The 21,737-nt window shown below is 50.7% G+C and overlaps 1 protein-coding gene across 4 annotated transcripts in view; it reads right to left on the reverse strand.

Moving 5' to 3' along the window:
• Window positions 1-21,737, reverse strand: part of RNF157 (ring finger protein 157) — a 77,419-nt gene that overhangs the window by 14,958 nt on the left and 40,724 nt on the right. For all 4 annotated transcript variants that reach the window (XM_048817504.2, XM_048817505.2, XM_048817506.2 and 1 more), the window contains exons 4-17: window positions 18,072-18,218; window positions 17,098-17,215; window positions 14,069-14,135; window positions 11,644-11,687; window positions 10,558-10,605; window positions 10,127-10,198; window positions 9,092-9,251; window positions 8,027-8,139; window positions 7,252-7,490; window positions 6,247-6,355; window positions 4,832-4,943; window positions 3,797-3,981; window positions 2,320-2,385; window positions 917-965 (exon numbers count right to left, since the gene is read on the reverse strand). In XM_048817504.2, coding sequence (XP_048673461.2) covers window positions 917-965; window positions 2,320-2,385; window positions 3,797-3,981; window positions 4,832-4,943; window positions 6,247-6,355; window positions 7,252-7,490; window positions 8,027-8,139; window positions 9,092-9,251; window positions 10,127-10,198; window positions 10,558-10,605; window positions 11,644-11,687; window positions 14,069-14,135; window positions 17,098-17,215; window positions 18,072-18,218 — 1,529 coding nt within the window. The remainder of the gene's footprint in view (window positions 1-916; window positions 966-2,319; window positions 2,386-3,796; window positions 3,982-4,831; window positions 4,944-6,246; window positions 6,356-7,251; window positions 7,491-8,026; window positions 8,140-9,091; window positions 9,252-10,126; window positions 10,199-10,557; window positions 10,606-11,643; window positions 11,688-14,068; window positions 14,136-17,097; window positions 17,216-18,071; window positions 18,219-21,737) is intronic.

The following is a 21,737-nucleotide window of genomic DNA, read 5'->3' on the forward strand; positions in this document are numbered from 1 at the left end:
CTCACGCTGTGTCACTGATTCCTGAGCACCAGCTGAGCTGGGCTACAATTAATATGGCAGCGTCTGTGAAACCCCACCTTGTCCGCTAGATTTCTCCTTTCTGATAGGCCGCTGTCCTTGTCATAAGAGCTGGTGCTGCCTGGCAAACAGGCAGAATTGGGAAGAGGAGGAGGGGGAGGATAGACCTGCAGGGTTTCTCCTCTCTGCTCTGCCCGTGCTTTTCTCTCCTGCGTTAACAGCTCACCCTAAACACGACTATTTCTCAGCTGCTCAGTGGAGAAGATAATCTGTCACTGAGGACACTTTGGCTTCTGCTCCAGAGGGACCTGAACCAACCCCCCAGAGCAGAAACCCCTTCATCTTTGGGATGTTCACAATCCTCTCTTCAGCTCGGGCCCATCTCTAGTTTCTGCTGCCCTCTAAAGGCCTGAGCTGCAGCTCAGAAAACCAGCCGGGGACAGGAGAAAGGGGGAAGAAGGGGGATCCCAGGACACTGCAAACTGTACGGTTTACGCACCATTCACTGTGCAGACAGAACCACATCCGTGCCTCCCTTAGGGACCTGATACAGGTGTAGAGAATCCTCAGAGCCTGAGTCTTGACATCAAGGGACTCAATCACTTCCCCGAACATACTGCAAAGCCACAGAGAGTCTCCTTCTCACACCTGCCCTCTCCCAAAACTCCCACCCTCCCATTTTCCCCATTACCCCTCCCAGCCTGAGCCCCAGTTCATTGTTGTGGAAGAGAAGATGCCCCCCTCCTATTCCCCACTCAATAATTGGGCAGGATAGCATTCCTGGGAAGGCAGGCTCCCCTTCTCTGACTAGGCACGATGCCCTGAGCATACGCTCTGCCGCCTGCCAGTGAAACAGAACGAAAACTAGCAGAGGGGAGTAATGATCCACGTCTGTTACCATCTTCCTGGATGGGAGATCCGTCCTCTTCCTCCATGACATCGTTCCCCTGCAACACAGAAGACAGGCAGTGAACGTGAACAGCAAAGGACTCTCTGTCCAAGAACCTGGAGCTGAGTCCTTCCAACTCCGCCAGCCTCCTCTCCACAGGCACGCTGGCCATGAACCCATGCTGCCCTCCATCCCTTTGCATTTACCTAGCTCCCCCGGGCACCCGTAGCCAGACTCACACACCTTTCGCTCTGACTTGGTGCTCAGGATACCTGCTTGGCGCTGTGCCAACGGACTTGGCGGAGCTCGGCCCACTCATGCCAGAGTGAATTTGGCCCAGACTCCGCAGAACCCAGGCAAAGTCCTGTGCACCTTAAACATTCACCCTCTGAGCTTGTCCCAAGGATAATCTGCATCACTGCTGGAGGATCTGCCCCTCCCACAGCTACTGCCAGTCCTGTGGGGGTGGCGGGTGCATCTCCTCACCTCAGGATGCTACGACAAAACTCTCCTGGTGGCAGTTCTCACTCATCTCAGGGCCCCCCAGCCCCCAACAGATTGACACTCTAGTTTCTCCAGCCAAGGAAGACAAGCTAGGACATTGAGTGTAATTATACTCGGGCCACCTACATGGAGCCACCGCGAGTCATCAGCCGAGGCAGAACCCAGGGTTAGAGCTGGGCGCAATATTTTCGACTGAAACTTTGTGTGTGTTGGGGGGGGGGGGGGGGCAGTGAAAAAGGCCGATTCTGCAGCACTGAAACATTCTGTAAACTGGTGCTGATTTTGACAATTTGCTTCCATTGAAAAAGAGTGGAGAAGAAATTCTGAAAAACATCAAAATATTTGCTTTAAATTTTTCAATCTGAAGCGCTTGTTTTAAAATTTCCTTTCCTTCTATTTTAAAATTTTTTTTAAAGCCTAAAAATGCTCAAAACTGAAACAAAAGCCTTTCACGTCAGGCTGAATGGAACATTTTGATGGACCAGAAACAGATTTTTTAAAACCTCTTTGATGTGCCAAAAATTTCATTTTGGGGTTAATTCTGAGTTGCCAGCAAACCAACCAAATAATTCATTATTCACACAGCTCTCCCCAGGACTTTCAGCACAAAAGCACATGCCTCTAAAACTTGAGCTAAGGAATAGCTTCGTCAGGTAAGTAGCAAGGTCTTATACTCGCTGGGGCAGGGCTTAATTTGTAACGAAAGAGGTGCACATTTTTTACTTTCACAACTGACCTGGCAAGCCCAGAGGTGCCCGGGTTCAGCCCTGCACAAATTAAGCACTGCACTGGGACCAGCTGCTAGCAACCGGTGTGATCACACACATGAATCCAGTGTATTACGTAGCTCACAGATCATTAGGAAAAGCTGGTGACAAGTTCCTTCCTTTTTGACTGTAGGCTTTTACCTCCGCGTCTCGCTCCTCCGCAGGGATACTGACAAAATTCCTATCTGGAGATTCCACAGGGGTTGACTGCAAAAGGAGGACAAGAGAAATCAGACAATTCTACTTGCACGGTTTGTCAATGAATCAATGCAATATGCAGCTAACGTTCTCCATCACCAAGGGCTGCCCTTAGGTAGCTGGGATAATAGACCCCAGCAAGATTGGACTGTCTTTCAGAAAGGCAAAGGCTCACCCAGAGAGAGGAAGACTCATTAGCAGACTTACTCTCTCTATTTGGTGCGCCACAACTGAGCTAAAAAAATGTTTTTCAAGGAAGATTCCAACCCATGTTACTTGAGCCAAAAACATATTTCTGAGATTTATATATAGGGCTTCAAATTTCTAATTCTGACAGTAATTTTGTCAAGCTGCTGTTTAGGATAACCCCCCTGGGAACAAAAAAGCTGAAGTTATTTGTATGACAGTAGCCCCTAGAGGCCTTACCTGAGATCAGGGCCCCATTGTGGTAGGCACTGTGCAGACATACACTGAGACAGTCCCAGTGCTGAAGAGCTGACAGTCTCAGCAGATATATAGGAGAGACTCAGAGGTGCACTGACTTGCCCAAGGCTGTACAGCAGGTCTGTAGCAGAGTCAGGAATAGATGCTCCATCTCCTGACTTCCCGCCCAGTGCCCTACCCCATGGGACCACGCTGGTTCCAAAAGCCAGTTCTTTTCTACAGTGTTTTCTCTCACGCACACTTTTGAAATTGATTTAACAGTTACAAAGGAAAGTGGGAGGAGCGAGGAGGAAGGGAAAGGAAGGGAGAAAGGCCTCAGGGCTCCTCTGCCAGAAAGTTTTCTTTCTATTGTTTGAGAGCAAAAGGTCTTAGAAAAAGACTAAAACTTAGCACTCCAAATTGAAATGACAAACGGGTGCATCATTCACCGCACATGCGTTCGAAAGACATTAACCCTCTAGTGACCGGAGTGCTGGTACACCCCCTCTAGAAGGGCAGTCAGACCAGAGTTGGGTTAATAGCCTAGAAGAGCTGAGGTCAAATTGTCCAATGTGCTTAAGTGACTTAGGAGCCTAACTCCCATTTCAAAAGAACTTAGGCACTTAGCAGTCTAAGAGCCTATTGACTAGTCATTAGTCACTAAGGCACTTGAGCATTTTGAAAACTGGAAAGTGAAAGAGTCTATGGTGTTGTTCCATATGAACAAAGGAATCACTAGGCTCCCACAGAGCTGGCCCACCTAATGCGGTAGCCTGTCAAGGCTGGATGCTTCACATGAAGATGTAAACTACCCCCCGAATACAAACTCCCCTCCCCCCTGCAATCACTGCTCCCCGGCATATGTACAGCCCTACCCGCAAATAATCGATCACATTGTGTAATACTAGACCACAAAGAGGTACATTTCTTGCTGACCCCAGATGGTGATCAGCTTATCCCCCAAAGCATGAAATGCTTGTAGGTCCACTATACCTACCCCTCCTTCTGAAGGAATCCCACTGGCAGCAGCAGGGGATGGGAGCATGTCCCCCTCTTCCTCTGTGCCCGGAGCGACATAGGAGCCAGACATGGAAGACATGGTGTCAGTGCTGATCTGGGAGTGCTGACTTTGGGAGGAGGCCATGGACATGATGGACTGGGCCAGGCTGCTGCTGCCAGGATCTAGAGAGAAAGGGAAGTATGGAGAACGCAGGGCAGCATTAGAGAGGGCAGAGCAGCTGTGACTGTGCAGGTTTGACTGCAAGTTTGCAATACGAAAGAAACTGAAACAGTTTGCAATACGAAAAGGAGTACTTGTGGCACCTTAGAGACTAACCAATTTATTTGAGCTCACGAAAGCTTGTGCTCAAATAAATTGGTTAGTCTCTAAGGTGCCACAAGTATTCCTTTTCTTTTTGCAAATACAGACTAACACAGCTGTTACTCTGAAACCTGTCAGTTTGCAATACGGATTCTACAACGACGGGTGTCGATTTTGCATGCTCTCCTTCTCCGAACCCAGGTACTGGTGCCTTCAAGCTGGGTCCAGGAGACTGCAGTCAGTAACTGCCCTTTGAACACTTGACAAAGAAACCGCTTGTCTTTCTGGGGGGCTTCTTAACTGCTCCAGTGGGAATAAGCTACTGCTGCATGCATTGCCTGCATGAAGCCTACAACTTCGGGGCTGGATGCAGGAATCACTACGTGAGGATCTCCGGCCGATGTTATGCCGGAGGTCAGACTAGATGATCACAATGGCCCCTTTCTGGTCTTAACATCTCTGAAATCTACAGATAATGGGGTTTGACCATTAAGATATTAACATGCCAGCTCAAATCCTGTTCACCTAATTCATGCATTACTCCCAGTAAAGTGCAGACATGACTAAGGCAAGCAGGATCAGACCCTTGGAAGCATCTTGGGACAAGATCTTTGTCCTCCCTTTCTCAAATGCAAAGTGCCACATGCTCCTATTCCATCAGGAAGCCACGTGACCACTGAAATACTGCTTGTCTCTCTTCTCCTACTGTACCTTCTGGGGAGGAGATGGTGGACGAGAGAGGGGTTCCTGTGCACGAAGACTGATCTATTGCTCCCGAGGAGGATAAGGTGAGGTTTTCACTCTCTGGTGTCACACCACATTCCTGGAAGGAGAGCAAACACACCAGTGTAAGAGGACGAACTTTGTGGGAGTTTGTCCCTGCAGGTGAAGCAACTGATTCTAATTTGGTATTTTCAAGGCATTTAGGGCTCATGGCAGTTTCTGAATTGGCAGCCCTGGAGATTAAAGTCTTTGAAGCTTCAGGACAATAAACAGAGCAGATATGTTCACAACGTCCCACTAAAATGCCTGTTCTCCAAGGGCCACCTCTAGAGGGGAGAAGGGTTTTTCACTCTTGGTGCTCATTCCACCTTTCGCCTTGCTGATGAGCCTGCCAACGAGTGAGCCAATTATCGGGGTGCTCTTTTGCAGCATGGGTCCCCTGTACATTAGGACTAAAACTCACCAACTCCTTTCACATTAGCCATCAAACTGCTAAGAGATTCTGATAATGGACTGATGTGGACATCTTTTCGAACGCACTGGATAGAGGGAACCCACCAAAGAGTGAGCTGGAGGCTTTCGGGCCACGCACGACAGACGGATTAATCACCAACAGACTCCACTACTGATCTTTGTGGAGAAAGCATCCTCTATCCCTATTGGTCAGAGAGCCGGGCTAGGAGAGAGGAGTGATATTCCCAGCCCTACCACTGACTTGCACTCTATGACCTTACTTCACTTGTTACCCATCTATACAAGGGGGCTAATATGGACCCACATCACATGGGTATCATGGGCGTCCGACTCAACGTGCAAAGTATTAGATAGCAGGGGCTGTGAATGGAAGGCTAATTAATGACTCTACCCAGAAAACGACTGTATAAAAATAGCGCCTACTTATTTAACAGATCTGCCCTGAGTGGGCATTCGGAGCCCAATCTACTTAGTCTCTGCTATATTTTACTGCCATCAGCCCAGCAGAACCAAACACAGCTCTGGGACAACCAGCAGGATCCTTTCCTGCCTCTGGTCGTATCAGAAATATTAACTACACACCGACTCCAAGGTCACCTGCACATCCCCAGCCTCTTCAAATTATGCCCCCAGTTAAATCTGTGCAAGCCCAGACGGCAACAGGGCTGCACAGGGGTAATTCAGAGAAGACAGCACTTGGCTGAAGAATCTTCATTGCTGGTGACGATGCACAAGAAAGAAAGAGCCCAGCTTGACTCTCAGATCCCAGGCTGAGTTTGCAGGGTTGCCAGTTAGAAAAAACAACAACACAGCTTTGCTTGCAAACTGGACTCATTTTATATGGAACGACTACGGAACCCCAGAGTGCCAGTTCTATGGGGTCTCTTTGCTGAGCAGACGGCTGGACCAGAACCCTGTTCAACAATCACCTCCTCATGCTGATGAGGAGACTTCCTCCTGGAAATCCTGATTTCTGATTCGCTGCAGGACTTCTCATCATCTTCTTCGTGCAGGACCGAGGAAGTCTGAGAAACTGACCTAGCAAGGATCGGGGAAAGGAGCGTCCTGTTAATTTACGATTGCACCAGTGATTTCACTAGCACAACCCACGCTGTAAATGCAACTGGCTGCAGCCCTCCACAGGAAGGGCCAGTGGAGGGTGTAACAGTCGTAGCCGCAGTCATGTGGCAGGGGTGTTAACCCTTTGTAGCCCAGACCCATGTCAGGTCTCTGGGGCACCTTTATGACAGACAGAACGGCAAGGTAAAAAGTGATATTTACATGGATCAGTGAAACAAGGGTCTTTGCCTTTGCCCTGTTCTCTGTACGGGGTTCTCCTACCATCTGTTCAGCTTTCTGGACCAAAAATCTGTCCCCAGTTATCCTGGGATAAATCCAGAGCTGTTCCACTGATGTCACTGGGGTGCTGCCCCTGCTCCAGCTGAACCCAAATAGGAGCTGAGGGTGTTCGACACCCGACAGGACCGAGCCCTTAGCCAACACCCGGGGTTCCTTGGCATTGACACATTCTCCACCACAGCATTTCTGCCAAGTGCCAACGGTCCCCTGGAGAATCAGGATGCAATAGGCACCTGAGGCAGCACTGAGGGGGTGGGGAAGAGGATGTTTCTCCTCCAGCATGCTAAGCAGGACCACACCATTAGGGAAGAAGCACAGGGCAGACAGGACCCACCAGGGTGAGGTCACAGGGCCTGATGCAGAGCCCGCTAAAGTCCATGCAAGGATTCCCATTGGCATCAATGGGAGCTGGGTCACAAGCACATGGCTTTACTGGCTGTGGGCCTGATCCTGCCATCCCCACTCTGTCCTCCAGCATTTTGGAAGCTAGGGGCTGGACCCTACGAGGAAGCTTAGGCCAGAGCCCCTCTCCCCCGCCGGTAACGTGCAGAAGGGAAAGGCGGCGAGTGACTTACTTTGACAGGCTCTTCTTGAGTTTGAGCCCTTGGCTGCCACAGTCCGACAAGCGGTCGAGGGGAGAGAGCGTCCTGATGGGAGGCAGGTGGCCGTCACTGCCATACGATGGCAGCATCCCTGCCCCGTGGCTGTCCCCAAGCCCATGCAGTGGAAGTGCAGCCGGGGACGGAGTGAGGGGCCCATTGAGAGCTTCCAGCAGAGACACTACCTCATAGCCAGGAGGGATGTTCTCAGAAGACTACAGGGAGCAGAGACAGGCCTGGGAATGAGCATTCAACAGCCCATGTTTCACAACACAACTTCCCCCTCTGCTCCGGGCAGGGCAATTCATTCCAAAGTGGCAGCCTATAGATATGAAACTTGATGGCCAGGAACGCAAGGGCCTGAGACCATGGCTTGGAGGGAGGCATAGAGCAGGCAAGGGCTGTGCAAGCTTCTACCACACCCCTCAGCCCCCCGCTACGCTAGCCCTGCGCCCCACCTCAGCTTTGCCAATGCACCTTGATCCTGAGCTACAATGTCCCTGACTAGTCCAGCCCCGGATTCCCTACCCTGTACAGCTCTGCCAATGCACCTTGTTCCTGGATTTGTGGGAGTTTGTCACTCCCACAAGATCAGGCTTGAAAGCGGAAGGAATTCCCCTTCCTGGGTTATCCTTTGTTTAGAAGCCTGGGAACTGTTTTGCATCCCAGTGACTATACACCATCGGGAATAACAGCAGGTCAGGACTACGCACGCGAGGGCTGATGGTTGGCTTCTCTGGTCAATACTCACCGAGTGCTCCTCAGAATCGGACGTTTGGGAGGCGATGATTGGGCTGAAGCTGGTTGGAGAGAGAGGGCCAAGTTTTTTCCTCATTGCTCGGATCTGGAGCAAGGCTCGGAATGCTGAACAGTGTGGGGAAGGGAGGGAAGGATACAGAAAGTTCATTTCTAATATAACAAGCGGGAGACGCAAACTCCCCGGAGAATGCCGCTTGTTTTCAGAGGAGCGGTTTTATTTCTTCTATTCCACGCTAGTCAAGGCCATACAAAACTATCTGGATGGAATTGGAGGTTTTTGCATTTGGTCAGGATTGGAGGTTTTGCATTTTGTTGACATTTCACACACTTTGTGTAAAAGCTGCAAAATTTCAGGTTTTTCTACCTTAAAAACACAGCTCTTTTCGGTGGGGAAAAAAACAACTTGTTCATTACTCAGGATGGGTCTATTTTCAAGCAGGAGCCACTAACATTTTCAAAATTCTGAACTTGGAAGTTTCAGTCAGACAAAGATTTTTGCCTCAGAATTTGCACCCACAAAAATGTTGAATTTGGGTATTTTTTTTTTTTATCAATGCCAAAAGCTCATTTCACAAAATTTTGAAAAAAAAAAAACAACAAACAAACGCACAAACAATGCAGGTGCAAAATTTCTTGAAATGAAATTAGGAACCGTGCTGTAAAAATGATAGAAAAGGGTTTCCCATGGAGCTACCTCTAACACCAGGCAGATGACGATGTCTGTCAATGCACTAGTGATTCTAATAGACTCGCAATCCTTCCTAGATTCATGCCCTTATTCCAGGCCAGCCAGCTCTTATTCACTAGTTAGAAGCAACTGCTCTCATTCCCTAGGAAAAGGCCAGTGCCAGCCAATCTTAACTCCATGTACAGAGTCATCATATGAGCAGTTTGGGTGAAGCTAAGAGTTTTGTCTTGCTTGAACTCAATGTGTAGAATGTGCAAGATAGATCTTCCCAAGCTAAAGAGTAAAACAACTCGGGACAGTGCTCCCTCCGTCAATTCTCCCCCATAGGAATCAGTCCCCTTCCACCATGGGATACGAAAAGAGCCTTACGCAGCCTGCAGATGGGGCAGTTGTTGGCTTGATAACGCAGGGTGTCCGCACAAGTGTTACAGAGGCAAAGATGGCGGCAGGGTAGAATCAGAGTGTCCCGCACATCCGAGAGGCAGACCACGCACTCTGCGCTGTTATCGCTCACCTCGTCCTCAGCCACCTGGGCAGGAAGAGAGAGAATGAGCCTCTCCAGCTGGGCTTGGCACAGTAGGGCTCTGCAGTGGGAGAAAGCCTGGCCCTTGGAGTGGCTGCTATTGCAATGGGAGCCTGCCGCAGCCCTGGCTGCACCTGTTCTGCAGGGGTGAATGGCTCACAGATCTGCAGAGTGGTGGATCAACTGGCCCACCCCAGTCCCTTAACCCACAGCTGCCAAACATGCAGGGAGCCCCGAGGAGCTATGCCTGGGGCTTCCCTGTGCAGCTCCCACCAATCCAGCATTGCACCAGCTCCATAGCAGCTTGGGCCCTTGACAGGCAGGGATTCACTGCATAGGGTCCCTGCAGCCCTATGTGGAGAGACAATTGAACAGGAAGGCCCATGGAAAAGAGGGTCAGTACTTGGGCTTTTTACTTCCAAGGGCCTTGGTTCAAATCTTTATTGAACACGAGTTTGGAGATCTCACCCTAGTGCTTATTGGGTGGAAAAGGCATTAAGGTGGGTCCAGGATTGGACCAGAGCAAGAGGAGGGTGACGGAGTCTGGAGCGCTGCGAAGATGGGATAAGCCTGAGATTGCCGCGGGCACTGGCCATGCTGCGTGGGGAACCGAAGACTGGAGCAGCAGGGCTAGCTGAAGTGTACCATCGTGGAGCAATAGCAGTGCTGGGCCAAGGCCAACGCACTGTTTTATAAACCCCCAACTCCTGAGAGCGCTGAACAGTCACTGGGTTAAGTTAAAGGGGAAGAGGAGAGAAACGGGGGTTTTCAAAGAGAATCAGCACAAGAAAGATGTGCTCCACAGAGAACGGCGACTAAGGAGGGCATCCCCGCTTTCCCAGGACCTGCACCCCCACGCCCCCTGGGGGACACACCCTTACCTTGGAGTCCTGCGTGTTGTATTTGTTCTCGATCCCGTAGATCTCCTGAAGGAGGTAGCTAACTCCATCCACCTGCAAACCACCGAGACGGGGAAGGCACACGAGCAACGCGGAGTTACGCTGGTGCCGCCATGCCAGCTCATTTCAGATACTCTCCTTGGGACGGCCTCTTTCTAAGCCTTCCCATTCCCCACCACATGAGGAGGGACCCCTTCCCTACCCCCAGAGCCCTACGCTGGCTGCAGGCTGTCTCTGTGCATGCCACCCCCCACTGCGAAGGGGGCGTCTCATCGCACTAGTGATCCTAACAGGCCCGCAATCCGTCCTGGAGTCAAGCTCCCGTCCAGGCCAGCCCACCAGCAAGGAACAACTACCCCTCAGCGCCCAGGAGCAGGCCAGTGCTAACCAGCCCCAACCCCACATACACTCACCACTTGTTTCTGCTTGAGGGGCTTCACACAAAAGCTACCATCTGCATGCTGGAAACAAGGAAATTGTACTCCAAGTTAATCCAAAGCAACCATAGACGCTAGAGGGAGGGAAGGGAGCTGTGGTGTATTTATCACATGCTGTATATCGTGACACATGTAACTAGGCTTGGCGGGGTTAGATTGTTGCCAGTTATTTCACCGCACATGCAAACTGATGAAAAAATGTTGCCATTGATAATACTGGAAATGTACAGAGAAGCAAAGTAAGAAAAATGCTGCTTAAGAACTTCTTAGAGGTTGATTGAAGGCTACTTGGAGGTGTGATGCTGACCATTTGTGTTTTAATGGTTGTAAAGCTTTAACTCTTTGAATCTCAACGTCCACTGTAATTAAATAACTATTGTCTGAGCCACCCCATCGTCTGCCCCACCCCCGCCCCGATAACTTCCCACAGTCGTGAAAATTTGGATAAATATATAAAAATGTTTAAACCCCCTAATTTTGCACAACGGTGTGAATTTATATTGATAAAACCTGAAATAAATGCTTAAAAATAAACGTCAATATTATCTGTTAAAATGATTAAAAAAAATAAAACCTGAATTCGGCCAAGCCTAACCATGTATCGGTCCAACAGATTCTCCATTAACCAGCTGGTCTTATCTCAAGGTTGCTCTTTCTCCATGTAGACAAACACCAGTTTATTAAACTATAGTAAAGTTAGAAAAGTACCACAGGAATATGCAACACAAAGGCCCCTCCAGTGCAGTTTCAATCAATCAGGCATTGTGACCGAAACTTTCCAACTTGAGTGTCTAAAGTTAAGGTCTCAAATCAATATTCAGGCAAATAATAAATAAGCAGCCTGGATATTGGGCTCGACACCTCAAAAGTTAGATCGTTTTTTGCCCTGGGGCTTAAACCCAGAGTTAGGTGCCTGCCTTTTGAGTTCCACGTGTGGCAGTTTGTCCTGTGTGTGCTGCTGTCCCATCCACGCTGGGAGGAAAGGGGTTAAACAGGCCCACTCCACCGGACAGGAAAGCCAGACTGTACAGTACATGGACCTGACGAAGACTCAACACTCACCTTCTCAAACGTTGCCAGCAGTACGTGGCAGTGGCCGAGGTGCTCTGCAAGACACAAAAGGGGCAGGGCTGAGAGGTCAAAGGGATGCCCTGCAGCTGGGAATCCGGGTCACTGCCCCAGCGCCCATTGCAGGAGTGGGATACAGAACACCGCTTTCAGCCGATCTGGGGCAGGGGCAATGCCTGCTGGGCACTGCAATGGGAAAAGCAGAGGGGGGAAGGGTGCCATGTTTGGATACAGGGAAGATGACACGTTCCCCCAACATAACCCAAGGTCAGGCAGGACGAACCGGTCAGTCTCTGCTCTCTAACTCTTACAGACAGGAGCATTGCTATGGGTTAGCATGTGTGTGAGCTAGGCTCCTAGCCGCCCTCCCCAGCCACTCGTTGGCGGCACAGCTGTTATGTGGAGGGTTTTCACTCTGTCAGGAGGGAAATGGCTCTGTGGATGCGAAGCATCAGCTGCAATGTGCTACCTTTGCCCGGCAGATCAGGGCTAGCGCGTAACACCCAAGGCCCAGATGGGACTGAGACGACTGCCGCATAGCCTGCCTCGTCCCCATGGAACCGTGACACTGTTGCAAAGCTGCAATGCCAAGGCACAAGGATGTAAGGGGAATGAACTGGGAATGCCAGGGGCCAAACTCCTCTTTGGGGTAACTTCACTGACTGCAATTAATTTGCTCTGTGACCTTATTAGAACCAGCCTATTTCCCACGTCCCTGACATAGGATCATCCAGAAACCTGGTGGCAAAACAGGAACAACTGGTCTGTAACATTTTAAAGCACTGTACAGACTTCAACTGGCTAATCCTCAGAGCTCCCCTGGGGGATGGTATCCCGACTTTGTGATGGGGAAACGGAGGCATGAAGAAGTTGAGTGACTGACTCATAGCGGGTCAGCGGCAGAGAAAGAATTAGACTTCAGGAGTCCCTGGCTCCCAGTCCCTTAATCCATACTGACTCTCCCTAGACCATACTGGCCCCTGGGCAAGAACGGTCTCTGAGAGAGGCCAAATCTTTTCATGCTGCAAACTGGAAGGTTCACAAGGAACAGGAATGTGTGGGTTACGAAAGGACCCATCTTCCATTGCACCTAGGGTACTCCCCCGGGCTTCTAACAAGGCAGCTCTGGAAGCCTGGGTTCGTCAGGCAATTCCTGAGAGTCTGGAGAGACTCCAGTGGGCTAACGGGAAAGGCTCATGTTGGATACTTGGCACCCAAGACAAATCTTCCACAGGAGCGGGGTTCCTACCAAGAGCCCCCAGGCAGAGTTCCTGGCCTGTTTGAGCCGGTGGTGGCCTGGCCTGTGCTCCCAATGAGAGCTGCTGCTGTTACACCAGGAACCATCCACTTCCCCAGGGGAAAGCTGAGCCCTGCCCGGGGTCCTTGTCTGGGCTAGAGAAAGTGTAACGGCCTTCTCGAGTGACCTTTATCAAAACAGAGGACAAATATTTATAGGGCAAGATAAGGGGGTCCCAGCTGGAGCACAGGGGAAATGCATTTCCTTGGATTCAGAACGAATTCCCTGACAGCCCCAAGTGCCACATAAATGCTGCAAGACGGGGTCAGGGGAGGGCCTACAACACCCCCAGCTGTCTCCATACATGGCCTGATCCTGCAGAGTGTTGCGCGCCCTGGATTTCAATGAGAGCAGAGGACACTCAGGGCCACCTAGGGTCAGGCCTGCAATGGAGTTCTCAGGACTCGCTTTCCTTCCCCAAGGGCCTGATCCAAAGCCCACTGGTGCCAAAAGGAAGCTTTCCATGGACTTCAGTGAGCTGTGCATTGTTCCCTCGAACAGAGAGTCAGCGGGGTCCTGAGCCCTGAACTGAATATTGACCTCAAAGACTCGAGGGCTCCTGGCCAGGGAAGATCAGTCATTTACGTTCATTAAAAACCCCTCCCTTTTTCCGTTTCAATGAAGTGGCTGCAGGATGTGCCGTGCTGCAGCATCCAGACCACCGGGTGTATGTCCAGCTTGATGTGGCCTTTTGTTGTTATTTCATGTTTACATTTCAGTGATATTTAAAAGAGCCTGGCCAGGCCAGGCCCATTGTGCTAGGTGCTGTACAAACATATAACATGCCCCAAAGAGCTGATCATCTCAAAAGCCTCGAGGATAAGGCTGAAAAACTGCTGCCTAGGGAGCAATAATGAGCCTTTATTTTCTCTCTCCAGCAAGAGCAAAGTAAATCCATTTATCAGGCCATCTGGGCTGTCTTGTACCAGCACAGGGGACTGGAGCAACACACACGTGCAAGAGCAGATGCTGAAACTTCACTGTGCAAATGGAGGTTGCATTGTAAGAACACAGACACCATCTGCAGGGCAAATCGCGTGGGGCACCAGAGCCTTAAGGCTCATCCACCTCACTGCTGACTTAGGGAAATAAAGCCCTGCAAGCCCGAGGGTCTGTTCCTACCATCTCCCTCGTCCACGACTGCCTGCACCACCATGGGATACACCTCTCGGTCCAGGTCAAAGCCCAGCTGTAAAGAGAAGGAGAGAGAGAAGGAAACGTGTTAATATTGCAGGAAGAGTCATTGAGCCAGATTCTCAGTTGGTATAAATCAATGCAACTCCATTGACTTCACTGGAGGTACACCAATTGACACCAGTTGCGGGAGCCACCCCAGTGATGCAAATGGCACTATGTCGATTTACACCTGCTAGGGATCTGATCCATTACAGCGAACACATCCTTAAGAAGTACCCAGGGAAGTTTCTCTGCAGTGAAGGTGTAAGCAAAGGATGCACAGAAATAAGCACCTCACTGCTCTCAGTTCCTCCCAGCTCTCAGGCTGCTATGGTGCAATTACATCTTGGTACTTCCCAGGCCCCGGGATGTGAATGACCCTCAGTTTCCTGTAAAGCACCAAAGTTTACTCAGTAGCTCTATGCAACTACAAATCTGTCACTGCTTAACCATGCAAACCAGTTCAGCCAACCCCATAACAAAACTCCCCCCTCTCCACCATATTCTAACAAGGACCGTGAACAGACCGTACCAGACCATGCCACTTTTCTGGTGCATAAAAGCAAAGGAGTTAAAAAGCCTCTCTTAGTCATATAGCACCAATCACTGTAGCATCTAGGCACCGACCCCCTCTCTTGGGTGAGAAAGACAGGGTTCCACCAGCACAGCTAATTCTGCTCTCTCCTTTATGGGGTACGTACAATTGCTGATGCTTGGAATATTTTCAGTGTCTTTTTCAGTTCCATGTATTGTTAAAGGTCCCCTGTTTTTTTTACTCTGTGTTACTCTTCTTACAATGAAGAGTGGGTTGTTTCCCACCCCTCCATGGCACAGGTTCCTTGAAACCTTGTTGGCTGACCCTTGCCCATTACCTCTGCATTTTGGCCCAAGCCTCTTCCCCATTAGATCTGACTACAACTATCTGCCAATAATGGATGAAGAAATCACGGCAGCAATAAAGAGACTTCCACGTGGAAAAGCACGAGGCTGTGATGGAATACTGGCTGACTTGTTAAAAAGCATTGGGGACACAGGCTTAAAAGCCCTGTCAGAGGTAAGGAGGAATGTGTCAGGCGGGAGAATTGCCAGACGTCGTCACAACATCACTGTGTATCCAAATCCCCCCAAAGGCCGCCGCTATGGATTGTAAAGCCTACAGAACAGTCAGCCTACTGTCTCATGCCTCTAAGATACTTTTGTGAATTGTTCAAGGCCAAATACAAGGAAAGACTGATGAGGAAATAAGCGAAAGAAATAATGGCTTCAAATGTGGAAAAAGCATGAAAATGCTACTAGGGACCTGAAGCGGACATTAGAAAGACTGGCTGAAATTGGGAAACCCGTACACTTATTTCATTGACTTCCAAAAAGCATGTGACAGCACCTACCACTACAAATTGCTCAACATATGAAGATTTGCAGGGATTGACGGATATGAACTCCAAGTAATAAAACAATGATACGGGAATCAGAAAGCCATTATAATGGGAGATGAAGATGAAAAATCTAATAAAGATCAAGAGAGGAGTGAGACAAGGTTGTAGAATATCAACTTTACTCAACATTTATCGTGAGTGTTTGATTAAATTAATCTAAGAAAGAGAAGACGTAAAATAGGTAAATAGTATTTGCTATGCAGATGACACATTGCTGTTGGTTGATTCAGAAGAAAGTTTGATGAAGTTAGTGGCAATTATATACGAATATGACAAAGGTTATGATCTAGAGTTGAACGTGGACACGACAAAAAACTAGGGTCGTGTGCAAGGATCCTGAGAAAACATGCATGAGGCCAGTGAACGACACAGTTGTACAGCAAGTGAGAAATTATTGCTACTCAAGAAGCATCATTACAGCAGATAGAAGATTGGATCCTGAAGTCAGCACCAGAATAGCAAGAGCGGAAGAGGCATTCTGGAAGAATAAACGTAAGATGAGAAGGGACATAAACCTGAAGACTGAATTCTGACTCTTAACTTACATTTGGTCTGCATTAAATTATGGCTGTGAAACATGGACATCCAAACAATTGATAAGAAAGAAACTACAATCCTTCTAATCCTGGTATTATAGAATTTTGAAAATATGACAGATAGACCGCGGAACCAACGGAAGGTACTGGAGATGCTTGGGACTCAGGAAACGCTAGCCAGAGATCTTATGAAAAGAAACATTTGATTTGCAGGGCACATTTTAAGAGATTCAGCAGGCAATGCGTGTTTGCGGGCACTGGCAGGGAAAGTCGATGGCAGAAGAATTTGAGGCAGTAAAAAGAAGACCTTGGATGGACGATGTCGTGTCCTGAGTGGATGAAAAGGACTATCCATCTGCAAAGAGATTAGCAGAGGATTGTTCGGAATGGGCTACCAGGATTGCAAACCTCTGGTAACGGAGGTGCCACATGAGCAGCAGGAGGAGGACTATATGGCTGCAAGGCGCTTTGATACCTCTGCAGCTCAAGAGGCGATGCATCTCTCTCTACAAAACCAGATTATATCCATGCTGAAAACTAAGGACACATGATCCCAGTTTCAGACTCTAATGGAGCGGAGCCAGACAGCTCTACAGCTTTGGAGAACGCTCTCCTTACCTCTCCAGGGTTCAGCAGCTTTGAAGGGCTCCACATGACCCTGCTTTAGCTTGTGTATTTTAAACCAATGCAATTGATCAGTGATTTCCAGCCCCTGGTTCATCACCAGCACTGGTCCCTCAGGCTTTTGTGACTTGCTTTCCAGCCTCCTCCTCTCCTTTACTGTAGTGATGAACCTTTTGCTGGTTCCCAACATGCCACTGCTGCCCACGTCCCACTCAGCTGCGGGCACGCTGCTGCCACGGCCCAGGAGTTGTTCCAAACCACAGAGCATTTGCCAACGGCTGGGAGTTACCCACAGGGGCAGCCCAGATCTCAGCGAGTGTGGCTGACTGAGAACAGCTTACAAACCGCCGTCTTGTGGCTTCTTGCCGGGCTGGCTTACCTCCTCTTCTGCCCATTCGGAAGGATCGACGGTGTGGGAGGGGACGCAGAACTGCTGGCACACCCCTCGTTTGTAATGGACCGTCTCAGACTGCAAGCTGGTGTCTTTGGGGAGGTAGCTGCCAATCAGAGGGCAACAGAGTTAGTGCCCGGGCTGGGCATTCTCGCTATCCCTTCCGCAGTGTGTCAGCTCACCCCAGTGAGGAGCGCTCCCGAAGAGCAGAGACAGGAGCCGCCTCCCCCCAGGTCTTGTGTGAGAGACCTGGGTTTGGGCCCATCACTCCCCATCCAGGGTGGCTGAAGGCTGGCAGCCCTGTGAGGGTCAAAGGTATTTCAGGCACATTTTAATGTCCCGCCAGCCATCCAGGATGGGGAGAGATCAACCTGTGGCCACTCCCCTTGGTAAGGTGGGGACACTCCGTCAAGGCCTAACGTCCTACTAGGGGCCACTTGCTTAGCACACCTCAGCCTTGTGTGTCAGGGGAAGCCCGGCAAAGGAACATCTCTGAGCCCAGGCTCCTTTCTCTCGCATGCCCTCCGCACAGAGGTGGAGGTGACAAGAGCTGGGGGAGTGGGACAGGAATGAGACACAGGCAGTCTAGGACTCAACTCACTGGAGGGAAATAAAGCCTCAGAGGGCCCCGGGCTGGCCAGGACTCCTGGGGGAGGCCATGGTCTGGGACAGGCCTTGACACCGGGGCTGAGGAGTGTGGGGAGCCCACCTCTAGTCTTCAACGGCAGCAAAACCAAACAAGCTGTACTGGGAACTGCCTCGGGCAGAGCTGTCCAGGTGCACTGGGCTTCTCACTCCCTGTGGAGCAACCACCATCCTGGGCAGTAACAGAGGGAGAGCTGTGCTCAGGCCTGGCTCGACGGGAAGCTGAACTAGTCAAGAGCCGGGGGAAAGCCCCACTGCTCAGCCCCTCCAGTTTATGGAGGAAATGCCTCCCCCTGGACCTCCTGCACTCTTCTCACCTGGCTGCTCCGTTCTGGAATTCTTCGGTAGCCTGGTAATAAATGGTGATGGCCACTCGCGTGTCAGTGTCAAAAGTGAACTCCACATTGTAGCGGACCTTGGCTTTGCTGACTTCCTCGCCAGGGGCCTTCACTTCCTCTGTGCACCTGGCAAATCACAGAAGGAGACAGAACTTACCCTGGATCCAGAATCCCCTTAAATGCCCCCATGAAAGGCTCTGGAGCACAGCGTAACCACTCAAGGGAAAAACCAGAGATTCCATCCCCTTCCCCTGGGAAAGCCACTACGTGACAGAGCCACAGTGAGCTGCATCCAAGGACTGGCACTGGCCGGACAACAAGCCCCAGCCATGTCCAAGAAGAGCAGACACCAGCAACTAAAAGGCTGCCAGGGGAATGAAGTGGTCCCCAGTGCTGTGTAACAACGGGGGACTTACTGCCAGAGATTGTATAAATCCAACCACCCGCCAACAAGAATCCGCTTCCATCCCATCCCCCCCATGCCTCGGCCAGTGCGAGGCCGGATGCTGCCCAGCAAGCGAGGGCAAGAAGCTTTGGTGGGAGGGGGAGAGTCAGCTTCAAATCCGAGGCTTTTCTGAGCTTCGGGCTGGATCCAAAGGCACAAGGGCCCTGTATGGAAGCCCCATGGACAGCAAACAGCTGGAGTCTTCCAAGTCATAGGGGGCAATTTGTAGGTGACCCAGGCCAGCGGATCAGCAGCTTTAGCAAAGAGTGACCTGACAGAGGTAAGGGCTTGGCTCCCCGTAGAAAGGAGGCTCAGGCCCTAGGGGTACGGAAGGGCGACTCCTCATTAGTGAAAGCTGTAGTCTGGCCTGGCCTTTCTGTTCTGGTAAGTACAGAGGACAATAGAGGAAGATGGATGGATAGCAAAGTGGTCCAGAATTCTGAATTCAACCCCCTGCTCCCCCACAGACTGTGTGTGTGTCCTGGGGCAATTCTTGTAGCCTCTCCATGCCTCAGATCCCCATGTTACAACAAGGGTAACAGCCCTGCCCTAGCTCCCAATGGTGTTGTGAGGCTACATCCATTAAAGATCGAGAGGCGCTCAGAGGCTACGCTGACTGGGGCCAGGGACGTTTCTAAGACAGACAGATAAAAGGTGCCACGGCCAATGCTCCGATTGGAGGGTGACTCAAATGTAAATCTGAAGTAACACCATTAACATCAGAGTCACTCCAGATGTACATCAGTGTAAATCAGATCCCAATGTCCTCAGGAGAAAGCTCGTGTTGCACTGTTTGGGATGAAAGGGCAAAGTACTGACTCACTGGATTTGTCTGGTCTGTTTCCCCTCCTCAGGTATTGTGTGTGCTCTCTGGAGTCTGTACTATAAACCCTGGCATTGTTCACTGCAATGAAACCCCCTTTTGCATTCAAAGAGCAAGCTCAGCCTCTGTTCATTCTGAATGGCTCTGCCTCCATGCCTGGGCGTATGTGCTGCTGGGAGGAAAGTTATCCCAGGGGCTGGGCCAGCCAGAGATGTAAAAGGCAGCAGCGCAGGGGGCATCAACGGATGAATAGGCAAATGCACCCGGCAGGAGAGAAGCAGTACACTCAAGATGTTGGACGGCATTTAGAGCCCAGTTTTCTGCCAAACTCCGCACTGTGCAAAGAGCTTCCGACTTTCTTGAGTTGCAATTTGCAGTTTAGCCTCTGGGGGGAGCAACTGAGGCCAAGTTGGAGGTGCCCACCTTTTCCCCGACGCAACGGCTCTCGATCAGTTATGCTCTATAAAACCCGAGATGTATGAATATTAACTCTGCCATCGCTCAGACTCAATCGACAAACTGCAGCCACCCTTCTGAGCCTTTTCTAGCACCTTCCATCCTCAGCTCTCAAAGCACCTGCCAAGTGCTGATTGGCTAAAGCCTCTCCATGCCCCGGGGTGGTAGATAAATATCACCCCCAATGAACAGAGCAAAGCTGAGGTGCAAAAAAGGAGAAATGACTTGCCCAAAGTCACGCAAATGAGTCAGTAGCAGAACTGAGCCCAGAACCCAAGTCTCACTCCTTCTCCTCTGCTTTAATCACTAGACCACATTCCTGCCCTTCCTTCTAATAAAGCCATTGGAAAAATAACCGCAAAGGCAGCAGTAAATTCCACGTAATCCAGCCGATGTCAGGAACAAGATGGACAGGATACAGAACATTACAGAACTCCCTTTGTTTGCCCAGCACGTTAGCGATCTGCATGAGTGACTTGTGCGCGCTGGGAATTTGGAGGATGCAAGAGAAAAATAAAAGTTTGGAAGAGACAAAAAGCTGGCACCATCAAGTGTCAGTTCCACCTTTAACCCATCTCCACTCTGCTTTTAAGAAGTCACAGGTTCGTACCTCCTGACAGTCACAGGTTTTGCAGGACTGTCCTGCTTAGACGCCCCCACATTCCCGGCCTGGTGGGAGCAGAACATTTCCCATGCTAACCTGGCCACGTTCAACTTTAAGCCGAGCCTCCAGTGATGCTCAGGGCAGCAGCTTTGCCAGGGCTTTAGTTTCTTCCTGGGCACATGCAGCCCCTCCACACACGCCCCCTTTGGCTACAATGGGAGGTGGAGCCGCAATCCCCAGTGCAGCCGTAGCAAGGGCACAAGCAGCATTGGCTGCCCCACTGCCCACTCAGGTTTAGCCCCCGCACGCCGCTCACGGCCAGCGGCTCCACCTCACCACTGACATGGGCAATCACCTCTTCTGCCCGCACTTGCAAACCCCCCGCCTCACCTTTTCTTTCTCACACCCCGCCCCCACCCCCCCCCCCGCCAGGGAGATGTTTATCTTCTGGCCCAGACACACCCTCCCCTAAGGAGCACCACGGGCAGCAGAGAAGAATCCATGAACTCACGCCAATGGTGTCCACGGATTACTCCCATTTCCCTCCTTCTCCCCACTTCTCTTTTCCTTCCCTCCCACCTTCAGGCTTCGCTCCCCCATTTTCTCTCCTTTGGGTTTTTTTAAGAATAGGTATTCAGCCGTAGCCCCCCTTCGTCAGATGGTCCAAGCCGGACACCCCCTTCTGCACGACGCAGCCCCGAGAATCCCTTGGTACGTGACTGTGTGAATTCAAACCCACCTCGCCCCTTGTGGTCGCTTGTCACCCTGGGAGGTCACCTGCAAGCCTGTCTCAAACGTGGCTGCTGCTTGGCCATGGAGCTACAGGGGAGATCCCAGTGGAGCAGCCAGTGCTCAGCGCAGAGCAGCAGCTTGGAGACAGTTTCTACGACATGGAACAAAAATCATACTTGCCCCCCTGTCCGATTCCCACTCCCCCTCATCAGCCATCTGAGGATCTCTGAGCACTTCACGAACACTCACCAGGCTACCAGCCTCCGTCCAAGGTGGGTACTGAATGCACACATCACATGCAATGGTGTAATGGGGCTCGGGCTCCCAGCTATTCATTTGCACAGGGCAATGGCGTAGGCACATATTTGCACAATTCCCTCCTCAGGACTCTCGGCCCGAGGGAAAGCAGGAAGGGGATCAGCATTGAGAGACACAGGGAGAGAAGGGCAAAGAGAAAGAACGGTTGCAGTGTGTCCCAGCAAGGGAGGCAGGTTAGGGAGTGGCTGGTCTTCGGCCTCGCCTCTGCACTGCTGGTACTGGCTTTACTAGGTCACTTCTCCCAGCCAGGCCTGAACTCTGCAAGGC

The sequence above is a fragment of the Caretta caretta genome, chromosome 14 (assembly GCF_965140235.1).
Source record: "Caretta caretta isolate rCarCar2 chromosome 14, rCarCar1.hap1, whole genome shotgun sequence".
Taxonomy (NCBI): Eukaryota; Metazoa; Chordata; order Testudines; family Cheloniidae; genus Caretta; species Caretta caretta.